The sequence below is a fragment of the Melospiza georgiana genome, chromosome 4, assembly GCF_028018845.1.
Source record: "Melospiza georgiana isolate bMelGeo1 chromosome 4, bMelGeo1.pri, whole genome shotgun sequence".
Lineage (NCBI taxonomy): Eukaryota > Metazoa > Chordata > Aves > Passeriformes > Passerellidae > Melospiza > Melospiza georgiana.
The window spans coordinates 23,035,052-23,047,285 of NC_080433.1; the positions used below are offsets into that span (position 1 = coordinate 23,035,052).

At 40.8% G+C, this 12,234-nt stretch overlaps 1 protein-coding gene across 1 annotated transcript in view; it reads right to left on the reverse strand.

The window, feature by feature from the left end:
• Positions 1–1,788: 1,788 nt before the first annotated feature.
• SHISAL1 (shisa like 1) overlaps positions 1,789–12,234 on the reverse strand; it is a 73,533-nt gene continuing 63,087 nt past the window's right edge. The window contains exon 5 of the mRNA XM_058023541.1: positions 1,789–5,439. Coding sequence (XP_057879524.1) covers position 5,439 — 1 coding nt within the window. The 3' untranslated portion in view covers positions 1,789–5,438. The remainder of the gene's footprint in view (positions 5,440–12,234) is intronic.

Here is a 12,234-nt window from a genome sequence, read left to right on the forward strand (position 1 = left end):
GTTCCCCCCCTACCCCCCAAGTAACATTTTTTCATTTTCCAAATTAAACTAATTGTTTGGAATAGCTTGAGTGAGTGACAGTTTTGTTTTCTTGGAAACAAAAATCAAATCTCAGCTCTCTTTTCTCTCCTTGTCCTTCTGTATGTGTAAGCAACCAGCAAATCAATGAAGTCTCTGCTTTCTAGTAAGAATTAACAGTTTAAAGGAACTGGCTGTGATGCTCCTGTTTGTTTTGACTTGGTGATAATGGCAGTCTGCAAGTCAATATCAGCATTTTAACATCTCCCATGGAAATTCCAGGGGTATTTAATTTGCTCCTTGGTATATAAAAGCTGTTCCTGGTGAGCATAATGTGCTGAATATAACCCTTACTCAATTACTAGAAGCACATAATAAAAATTGTTGAAACTTGGTGAGGGAGCTATAACACACCCAATCCATTGATTTCTGTCCTTTGTCTCATCTATTTAACTGTTTTCACAATTGCAGGTGGAGTTTGAGAAGGGGACTGGGTTGCAATTACATGTAATTTTACACATTTATGTATTTTTAAAGCTGTTTTTTGTCCTCTTTCTTTCTACAATACCTTCCATAAATTTTAGCACAGTGGAGTGCAATTGTAGTCTCTTACAGTTGTAAAACCCCTAAGAATTACTGAAGTGTTGCTTTAATGAAAACGATCCTTTTCTACTTTAGAGTTCATGTGCTTTGTTATAGAAGCTGCAGAAATGCACTCTGGCACATGAAGTAAGTGACATTACAAGGGATTTCTCATCCTTACTTTTAAATTTGGCTATAAAATCTATTTTTGACTGTTTAGGTATATTTCCACAGCACAGTCTCTAGTCTGAGGCTAGTGATCTGATGCTGAAAGGATAATTTCTAATGGGAAAAGGTACTGCTGTGTATAAATGCCAGGACTTCAGTCAGATACCAAGGATTTGGGATGGGCCAAGGAGGACAGCAAGAAGGACAGGAAAACAGCTGAGGAGAACTCAAGCTTGGGGGCAGGAGGACAGAGGAAGAATTCTTTCTGTAAAAGGAAGCAATCTGTTCCAAGAGGTGATGTTGTCAAAAATACTCACTTTTACTAATGGGAGAGCTGAAATTTCAGCTCAAAGCTCTCAGTATTTTGGGAACATTGTCAATGATGCCTCCTAAACAACAGGTAACAAGGAGACTTGAGAGAGTGTTTAGAAAATCTAAAACTTCCTGGGGAAACTGTCCAAATTCTTCAGTCTGGAAGCAAAGAACAAATTAAATCTCTTTTCCCTAAGAGTTGTTGGTCCTGCCTTTTTGTACAAAGCAAACTAAACTGTGTTTGCCTCAGCAGGAGAGATGAGCCATGTGGGACAGAGTACTTTAGTGTGAAAGTCAAAATGTTGCTTTCTTTCTACTCAGTTGCAGTTTGGCCTTCTCAGCTTGCCTCGAGTAGTGGAAAGATTATTTTTATTTCTTAGCAATCTCTCTTCAGTGTGCTACACTTCCATCTTAAATATCTGGTATCAGCAACTGCTGGAAATGTGAAGCAGACTAAATGGAATATGTATTGATTAATGCAACGGCCTTAATATTTTTTTTTTTTGTGGTGTGGTTTGGCTTCTTGGGGCCCCTTCCCCCCACCTCTAAGTCCATTCTTTGTGTTAAATACACTGTCTTCATTTTACCCTTGTGCAGACCATGGAGTTCTAGTATCTGGGGATTTCCTGCAGAGGGAAAGGAAGCCACAAATTTTGAAGCTATTGAAATACTCAGAAGCTCAAATCTCTACAGCTATTCCAGACAGCCTTTGAAACACTAAAGCAAATTTTATTACAGAGATTAGTTTACGTTACACTCATTTATTAAAACCTAAGGACATCTTTATAAAAACTACTGTATATAAAGACGAGAGCAGTGCAATAGCAGTGTAAAACACATTTTTGGTTTGCTTGGCAATCACTTTAGAAAGACAACATGATTCATAATATGAAGTTAGAGAATGCTGCAAAAAAATAGGACAAGATCAGACCAGAAACTAGATTAGCAAATCACTGGACCCTGGCACGTGTTGATTTCAAACACCAAGTGATATGGAAACAGTATTATCATCAATTTATCAATAAAGAGAAATCACTGCAACCCTACAATTTCTAGTTAGCTTAATTAGCCTAAAATAGTCTGCTGACTATCAAAATAGACTATTGTACTGTATATATATAATTTTCTTAGTAATTTACTACTTTTGTAAAAGGAGGACTAGAAGAAACGCCTGTCTTACAGAAGAGAACTTTTGAAGCTGAGAAAAGGTGTTTCTTCCCCGCAGTGGTTGAGGTTTTGTTTTTGTTGCTTTACTATTTATACACAGTCACAGGTAGTGGAATAGAACAGACTTTAAAAAATCATTTTGATGTGTTAACTTCATTGCTTCTTCAAGTGGGCAGTCCTCATACAGAAATTACAGCTGTAGTAAAACTATAAAAAATAGGTGTCTAAAATAGCTGCTACAATATGCTGAATTATACATTAAGAGGCCAGATTATTTTCACTCTGTTTTTTGTAAAATCCATAACCAGGCATGAAAGATGGTTAAATTACAACACCAAGTCCTGCACAAGCTTTATAACCTAACTTTTTATGTCCTACATTATACACAGCAATTACTAAGAAGTTGGACACAGCTCTCAGTGAAACAGAAGAGAGGAAATTATTTGGGCAGGGGAAGGGGCTTCTGGAGCAGGAAGCTCCCTAACAGCCACTGAGATAGACAGCTGCCATTGTCACATGCGAGGTATAATGTATGCACTTTTTAAAGTGTTAATTTCAGAACCCTTATTTTTCCAAACATATCAGAATGGGCATAGAGAAAAATACAATAATTTTAGTCCAGATAATTTCTTTTAGAGAAGGATTGCATTTGAACCAATCTCTCTGCAGAAATAACTGAAAAATTCATTGCAGTTTATCTGATCCACCATAGTTTTGATCAAGTAAATGCAGAGGAATATCAGAGCACAGCTACAGAGGTGGATGAGGTGTTCAGGTGGCTATTTGTGTAGCCAGTGCTCTTCTCCAGTGTCCCAACAGCAAGGAAGAAGGGCTGATAGAAATGATGGTAGGGAAATATGTAGAGCACAATTTCCCTTTAATTTAAGGCCCAATTAGCATTAGTCTTATTCAGGATCTTTTATTCTGCTGAAGTAGAGAGACTATCAGGTGATTATAACAACACAATTGATGAAAAATTATTCACCAACTACAACATGGATTTATCCATAAATAATTGGTAGGCAAAATCAGAATTTCAGCCAGAGAGTATCTACCTTATATTTACTGGCTCTGTGTAGAGGATAAAAGAAAACAAACTAACAAAAAGCACATCCATTACAAGGTATACGTGTACTAGAAGTAAAGCATAAAACTGCTCATTAATAACGCACAATTCCCAAAGGGAAAAAAACCCTTACAAAATACAGTAAGTCACACAAACCAGTATCTAATACAAATTCCTCTATGAACATAAGCTTTTTCCAAAGCTCTCTGTGGCAGTCATCACCTCACAACGAAAGTAGGTGCTGGGAGAAGTAAAAGGACCAAACAGTTACTGCAGAGTGCCACACTGGTTACTGTGGATACTTTTTTGGGTGTCTGCAGGGGTTATGGATCTTGGAGCCAATGGGGAAGTGTGGAGGAGCATGATGTTGGCATGGATGGCATCACCACCAGCCACTCAGTGTGCTTTGCTTTTCTTGCAGAGTTCCTAAGGTGTAACACAGGTGTAACATCCCAGGTGCACTGTGGCAGCTCCCTCAGGTCTCTCCAAGCTGGGGGGATGTGCAGGAGCTTCTGTGATGAGTGAGAGTGGGCCAGGCTTCAAGCTTTCCTGGGACAGGATGGAGTTTCATCCCTGCAGGGTAGCACTCCCACCTGTGAATTTGTTCTTTTAGGTAATGCCTGCCCCTACTCAGTGATACCTGGCATGTTTAGTTGTTGGTTTACAGAGAAAAGGGGCATGTGCATGTTGGCATGCTACTCAGACTGAGCTTTATTTGAAGACTGGGCTCCCACTCCTGTGGTGTCCAGTCTTGTTGGGTCCTCCAACACTATTTATTCCTTCATGGTTTTAGTCACATACCATCCTGAACTCCAGTAGCCAAGAACTGACTCAAATCACTGAGAAGAGTGTCCCCGTTGAGTTCAATAGAAAACTAAAATTAATTCAGCCAAAGAGGTACAAAGGGAACACTTGATTATTCATTAACAAGGTGCTCCTCATGTTGTGGTTAAATGGTAAAATGTAAGGTTATTTTAAACTTACTGAGATTTGCAGGACAAAATATTAGACATGAAGGATTAAACTGGCATTATCATGGCTTTGTGTTATGATTTCCAGATGAACTCCTCTGTTTGCTTGTCATTACCAGGTTCTCCATGCAAATATCTTAAATAACTGAATCTCACAGGATTTGCTCATGTAATTGGTACTGTATGATTTTAAAATAACCCTGCCCTGTAGAAAGTTGTCAACCTACTGCAACCCAGTGATCAAGTGCTCCACATATCTCTGTGGCAAAGTCATTGCCCTTCTGGCTTACAAATGGATTCTGAGACTTGTGTGGGGTAAACTCTGCAGTCAGGCAGTGGCTGAGGGAATTTGACTATTGCCTTAGAAAGGAGGGGGACAATGGTATTATTGCTTTTGAAATAAACAATTTTTGGTTTTTTTCTGTTTTGCTTTCAGCTTCCAGGAGTATGGGGGTGGAATAGTGTTACATCCTAATAAAGGATGCCCTCTTCAAGAACCTAAATTTAAGATGGGCTCGGATAGTCTTAGCAGAGTCATTGCCAGTGATCTAAAAATGTGCATTATGGTTGAAGTTAGCCTGCAGTCTGACTCAATGAAAGGGCTCTGCTTACCTTTGCAATGCATAGGGCCATATGGTTAACAGTGATGTGGATTACCAGCATCTACCCTATTGTGACAAAATGTTAACCAGAGAACTTTGGAAAAACTCACATTCAGGATTCTGACACTTAGGCTGAGATTAGGCTCAAATGGCAATTGATGGATGGGGAGGCAAAGAAAAGTTATCTACCAAAGGTTTGTCTTGTGGTCATTTCCCACCTTTGTGTGGATTTGCCAGAGCAACGTAATTTTCTTCCTACTGAGCATTTTCACAAATATGATGCTTCCTTTCAGAGATAACAGTGTCAGTCTAGAATTAAAATATTGCTTACAGACTACTTTCTCCTGGAGACTCTTTCTATATCATTTGCCTGTAGAAGCTGTTTGAATGGTGTCTGTCTTCAGGTGACTTGCTCAATATTCTTCTTGTAGTCTTTCTCTCTCCTACTTATCCATAATTTTTTCAGCTCTTGTAATTTAGTTGATTTTCTTGAAAGCTGCTCCTTGAAGTCTGGTCTTACCTCTCCCATCTTGAGGCACATCAATATAATTTTCTGGAAGACATAAAGCACAAATGGTTTCCATCATGTTTCAGGAACACCTAACACAAAAGTATTTCCTGTAAAGAAAAACTTGTAGTATTTCCAGCTGCAGATTTAATCTCGGGAGGCAAGAAAGAAGAAGGAAAAGCATGAGGAAGAAAGAGGAGGTATTAAGAGGCTTCTACCTTCCTTTGTTAGTTCTGTTCGGTCTGGTATGACCTTGTGAGTGCTATTGATAGCTGCATTCTCCTTCTCTGGTTTGATTCTGCATAGCCAGAGTGGGAGGCTAAGCTTGTTTCTCCCTGTTCATATTGAACTGGTCCTGGCTGCTTACTCTGATCCCTATTCCTCTAATAGATGAGAAAATGTACTTCTATTTCCACACATATACGTGGGTAAATAATATATTTATGTGCTTTCCTTACAGAAGTGTTGCAAGTATTACTAAGTTTTTGCTTGCAGCACTTTCTGGATATTACAGCTGCTTTAAATCTGCTGCTTTAATCTTGTGCAGGGTGTGCAGGCTGTGGGGTCCATCCACAGACAGCTATGGCAGGGTGCAGGGGGCTGCGCTGAAAGTCCAGCTAGGGAATGTTTTGAGGCAGACTAGGATCACTAATCATAGTAACAAATTAAAGAAATACATCTGTTTGCTCAAGCAGGTAACAAGTGCAAGATGCTGGACACTGCAAAGTTGGGTATACAGCCACCAGAGCCACAGCACAACAGTGTTATTTTAATTCACACTGAGGCATTTTTCACAGTACTGTCAGCCAGGGAGGACCTCCAGATAGAAATCTGAGATTTTCTTACAACTCTGAGGGTTTAAGCCTTCACCCAAAATTCAGTCACATGAGACCTCCCAAGGTTTGACAGCTAATTCCTTTCTAATAATCAAGTAGCCTACACAGCATTTTTCATGTTAGAAATACAAAACCAAAAAAATTGTTTTGTTCTGTCACTTGTCCTTTTTTGATATAGGTAGAAATGCATAGTAACACAACTTGCAAACCTGCCTCATGTAAGGTCTGCACACAGATGAAGTTTAAAATTAGTTGTTCGTATCTAGAAGAGAGTCTCAGGAGACTCAGCTATAACTAATTAAAAAAAAACACCTGGGGAGAAAGAAACTGCACACTATGAGTACATATTATGGCTGGCAGGCACCTCTGTCCTTCCCAGCACCTCCAGTTGTTTCACCTCTTTTGTAGATTGTCACATGTGCTTCCCCTCCTGTGAAATCCTTTATTAATCGGCTATCTACATAGTTTAAATCACTAGACTGTTTGACAGGATACAGTTTCTTTTATTTATCTATCTTTGCTTTTAAATAAATGTTTAGAGATGAAGGAGATAGAGCAGGCATGTGTGTCCCAGGACAGACTGTAATTTTAAACATGTCAGACCTATCAGCCAGTTACTCTTTACCTTTGTGTCCTCAAGTTGCTGCTGGCCAGGTCCTTCTTCGGGTTAAGGTAAAATCAAGAGTCACCAAAGTGAGAGTTACTGGAGTTCTTGGACCCAGATGCTGGACAATGCAAGGTTGGGTATGCAGCCACCAGAGCCATAGCACAACAGTATTATCTTAATTCACATTGAGGCATTTTTCACAGTACTGTCAGCCAGGGAGGACCATAGCAAAGTTCATGAATATTTGTCTTCAGCACAGAAGCTAAAATACCACTCCTGTGAGTAGCTCTGATTTCCTGCCAATTCTTCTCCTCTGTCTAAAGCCATGGGAGGATGAGTGGGAGGATGTGGACAGCAGAGCCAGATCCCACTCAGCTCTGGAAGCCTCTTTCAGCAAGTAGGGAGTATTTACCCTGCATTTTCCAAGCTGGATGAGTCTGGGCCAAATCCACAGCTTCTCCATGAAACCCAACCCTCACAGGACAGTTGCTAAGCTAAAAGGTCCTCTTCCCCTACAATAAATGAAGTGAGATATGTGACTGATTGATTGACTGATTGATTGAATGATTGATTGATTCACTGGGGGCTGGACCAGTAAGGTTGAGAGGTACTTCTTCACATCATTTTGCAATAGCAGGATCCCATAAAAATACCTACATTCTCCTAAGAGAGATGAATGCTAATTTCCATGTGCAAGAGTGTTATATTCCAGTCCCCCAACACAGTGTGCTTGGCAACAGAAACCCTGTGTTTGTCACTTCTGGTCACTTCTGCAGGGTTTTAATGCACTTCGAGCTGAAGCTTGTGCTCTGGAGGTGGCTCAGGTTGCTCCTTTTCCCTGTCAGAGATTATGGTCACTGTACAGCACCCCAGACTGCTCAGTGAAAAGCACCCAGGAAAGCCACATCAGCAGGGGGGACCTTCAGATCAGATATTGGGAAGAAATTCTTTACCATGAGGGTGGTGGGGCCCTGGCACAGGTTGCCCAGAGAAGCTGTGCCTTCCCCATCCCTGGAAGTGTCCAAGGCCAGGTTGGACAGGGCTTGGAGCAGCCCTGGTCTAGTGGAAGGTGTCCCTGCCCATGCAAGGGGTGGAACTGGATAAGCTCTAATGTCTCTTCCCACCCAAATCATTCTGTGATTCTGTGATTCTCATTGCTTGACAACTAAAAGATTGCCTCCTCTTTGACAGCAGTAATTGCTTGGTAGCTCAGTTCTGCTGGAATGAAATGCCATCCGTTAGTAATGAAGGAATGATTCAGAGCCTCTGAAGGCAAGTTTTTCCAGAGATTTCTGCCATTTTTCTAACAAATGAGGTAAACAGCTGCCACATTCACCATTACAAGGCCTCTGGTTAAAAAGTGCCATGGATCACCACAGTCCCCTCAGACCTCAGATGCACCCTGGACCAAGACTTACACGAGTTGTGGCTCATACTTCACACGAAAGCAAACAGCCTCTGCAACTGTTCAGGTTTTACTCTGGCATAAAATGGCACTACACTGATCTGAGCAGGCCTGCTGTGATCTGCATCTGCCTTCCAGCCTGCTCACTGTGACTGGGAGAAAAGCTTTTGCTGTCTCTGGCACAGATAGAGCTGGGATGCCAGGCTAACAAACAGCTTTCTGCAACAGGAAGCCCTTGGTGGCTACACCTGTTGTTGCAGGAAATAGGAATGTGCCCTCCTTGCCCAGAAATGGAAGGACAAGGGAGGACAAAGCATGATGCACAAGACTTTGTAAAAGCCTCACCAGCTTGAAAGGGAGGACATGAGAAATTAATTGCAGGACAAGCACTAAATGTCTAAATATATCTCAAACCAGAAAGAAATAGAAATAGAATATAATCGAATCCCTCTGCCTGCAGGTCTGCCAAAGAGCAGGGAAATAACTTTCATCGTTTGGAATCTGTAGACTCCTATGGCTATATTATACCGAGCATGTAACATTATATCCAAAGTATATAGTGAAAGGTTCCTTGCATTACCAATACTAATTCTTGAAAGTTACAAAATGCCAGAGTGAATGCCACTCGTTCAATCTCAATTTGGCCATCTTGTTTGCATGAAAGAAAGTGGAAAGTCACAGACTTGACTTTTTAGGTGGGGCTCCTCATCTTTTTTTTGGGGAGAACATCAAAATAGCTGAATGATTCAGGTTTTTCCAATGCAGAGGAAACTTCAACAAGAAGAAAAATTTGCGTCAGGTTGGCTCAATACCAAAGAATTGAATTGAATGTTCAGGACTTTTTGGACTGACAAGGAACAACTGAGCATTAAGCAACGGTCCTGGGTGCTGCCATCTTGCCATAAAGGAGCATTGGATTTGCCTCTATTTTCATCCCTAGGCTGAATTACCTCACTTTTGATGGATCACAAATTCTCCTATGGTCTAGCTGTGAAATGCATCCCAGCACCTGCATGAGGTCAGATGGGAGGAGGACCTTAAGTGGTGGCAAATCAATTTTGTCACAGCCACTGCTAAAAATGACCACCATCACTGACAGCCTCTGCTAATATTTCTAAATAATAGCTGGCTCAGGGAAGACAGACATCTGGTGCTTAAGAATTTACACAAAAGTCAGGCACTGGACATATTCAACTTGGAAAACAGCCTGAAATTTCAACTCAAGTGTTCCTCCTGTAGCTGACAATTCTGCAAAAATGGAGAGAAATGTCAAAATATGTTTGAAAGCAAATACTTCAGGATGGCGTTAAGGTTTAAATGGAATAAGCGTGCAATGCATGTGTGATTCACCAGAGTTAAACAATGTTGCTTTGCAGGTGGGAAGAAAGCATTTGGATTATTTAAATTTCCCTTGCATTATGCTTAGGGCAGTGTGTTTGCTCACGCTGCAACGAGCTAACATCAGCACAGTGTCTGTGAGTTCAGACAAAAGGTGTGAATGTCACCTGTCAGGCTGTTCTCCCTTCCACCTAGGAAATGCAGCTGGGGACCAGGCATGTGCTTACTTTCACAGCTGAATCGCTTGTCTGTGTAATGGGAGCTAATTATCACCTAAGGGCATCCTGTGTAAAAAGGTGATTGCTGTCACCTGTCTCAGACGTTCCATCATTGACTGTTTACAATGGATTACTAGAAAGACTTACTAGAAAAAAACAACTTGTGAAGCAGTTTTAAAGAAGTTTCCATGTGAATAGTTTGTTATGAGTGCTGGTAAGTCTGTTTTTTAAGTTGTTCACCACAATTATTATCGATGCCTTACTTGAAGGGATGGGACTACTGTCAGGCTAAAAACGATTTATTACTCAGATAAACATCAACCTCAAAGACTGTGAGATTTTAGAGGCGTAAGAAGTCGGCCATAGCTCAAGGTAGTCACAAGTTTTTTCATTATAAGGCAATATATAACATTCCAATCCAATAGAAAATTGCCACAAAGTTTATTTTGTTTTGATAGCCTATCACCTTAACTTAATTCTGCTGCACTGCAGATACTTTTATCCAATGGGCTGTTGTTACACGTTCACACATATATGTCTATGATAACATCTACACCCAGCTTACTCTGTACAATTACATTGCTACACTATAAAGCCCTTCACCATCTTACCCAATACCATTTCTTACTTACTTAAGGTATATTCTTACTTACAACTAGAGAAATTGAAGTTTATAATTTTTCTGTTTAATGTCTGTGTAATTTTTTTTACATCAATCCAAGCTTCTTCCAAGGCTGTAAATCAAACTCTTCAGTATCAATGGAAGTTTCTAGCTTTATGTTTCCTACAACCACATTTCTTAAGAATCTCACCTTTTACAGACTAGTCTACGCTTGTGCAACTCCCATAAGGGCTCAGGGGATATAACCTGAACTGCACATGGCATCACATCACTTCTGAGAGCTGCTCCCTGGTTTTGGAGGAACTTTAGACACTTTGGGAAGCTCTCGTGTTCCCACGGGAGAGGCTGGCTTGGGCAGAGAGAGCTGCTGGCAGATGTCAGGCAGGTGCCTGCTGCCCTGCAGAGGAAGGCTGGTGGATCAGGGCAGGTGCAGGGCTGCTCTCTGTGTCAGAGGGACAGACAAGGACTTGACAGATTTAAACTCCACTGCTGCTTATTTTCCAGATAAATCTGGTAACAATACTAAGACCTTCTAATTACCAATAGCTGTGTACCCCCCACTGGAGTGCACTCATCCATGAGATTGGGATATCACACCACTGGAGGGGCTTTCTTTGCCTCTTTAAATTACTTCTAAATTTGATTCCATGACTTTTTGCTGCTAATATTGAGTTCAGAGATGGTTTTCAGAGGAACACTTTGCCTACACGATGTGTTTGAGCTTCACACTGGTAGACTTACTGGTTTGCTCTTGAGTCCAGGGTAGTGCTGTGATCTGGAAGCCAGAGAGCTGGGGAAACAAATTGCAACCAGTCAGGAACTGGTTTTGGTACAGCACTATGGTCACACTACCAAAGATCTGGCTGCCCTTTTGGGAAGTGAGGCTTAGGATCTGCTTGGCTCCAAGGCCTGTCCTACAAAGGGATGCAGAAGGAGGTTTGGCACTTGCAGTGAGCCTGGAGAGCTGCAGCAGGCAAGGACTGGCCTCATCCAGCTCCTTCCACTGAACTGAGGGCGTTCAAACAGCAGCTGGCTTAACTTCTGCCATTAGCGTGGCTGCCTGGCCAACAGAGCAAAGCTAGGAGGGAAAACTGGTTTCCTGTAGAGAGAGTCTCTGGAATGTCTACAATTGTACAAATTAAATACATATTTTGTCCCATCAGCTGGGTTGGGTGGGACAGGAATGAAACCACACAGGATACAATTTTCTCTATTTTTTTTCTAATGGCCATATTTTACCATACTCACTTGCAAAGAGTAGTGATTTGAAACCATTTGGGTTGCTAACATAAATAAACATTACCTACTGTAAATAATGGTTTCTGAAGTAATCCTATGCTCATGAAAGTCAAGTATTTTTCAATTAGTAGCAGTGTTTTTCATTTGGTAGTTCCTGAATTGGTTGATACTCCTGAACACTGTTCTGGGAAGTAAATACATCCAGGAGAATTTTTGAGGTTTGTTTTTATTTTAAAAGGAAATATGAAGCATTCAAAGTTTTATTTAAAAGTTTTGAATGGAGGAACAGATGAAGGTTTGAGCACATAAACTGAAAGATGATCATTGAAAAGCTGTGTTTTTCCTCACTGAAGAGCTGCAGTCTGACTTTTCATGATCTGAAATGTTTTCTTCCTCTTCTTAAGGTTATTTCAGAAAAATACTCAAAACACCCCTTCCAAAATGTCTTACAAGCGTGGATGGCCCATTACTAGTAAAACTGAAAATTAGTTGGGCTTACTAATTCTCCAGATATTTATGAAACTCTTGTGTCACTACCAGGCTGCCTGAAACAGACATGGCTTGAGGCTGAAATT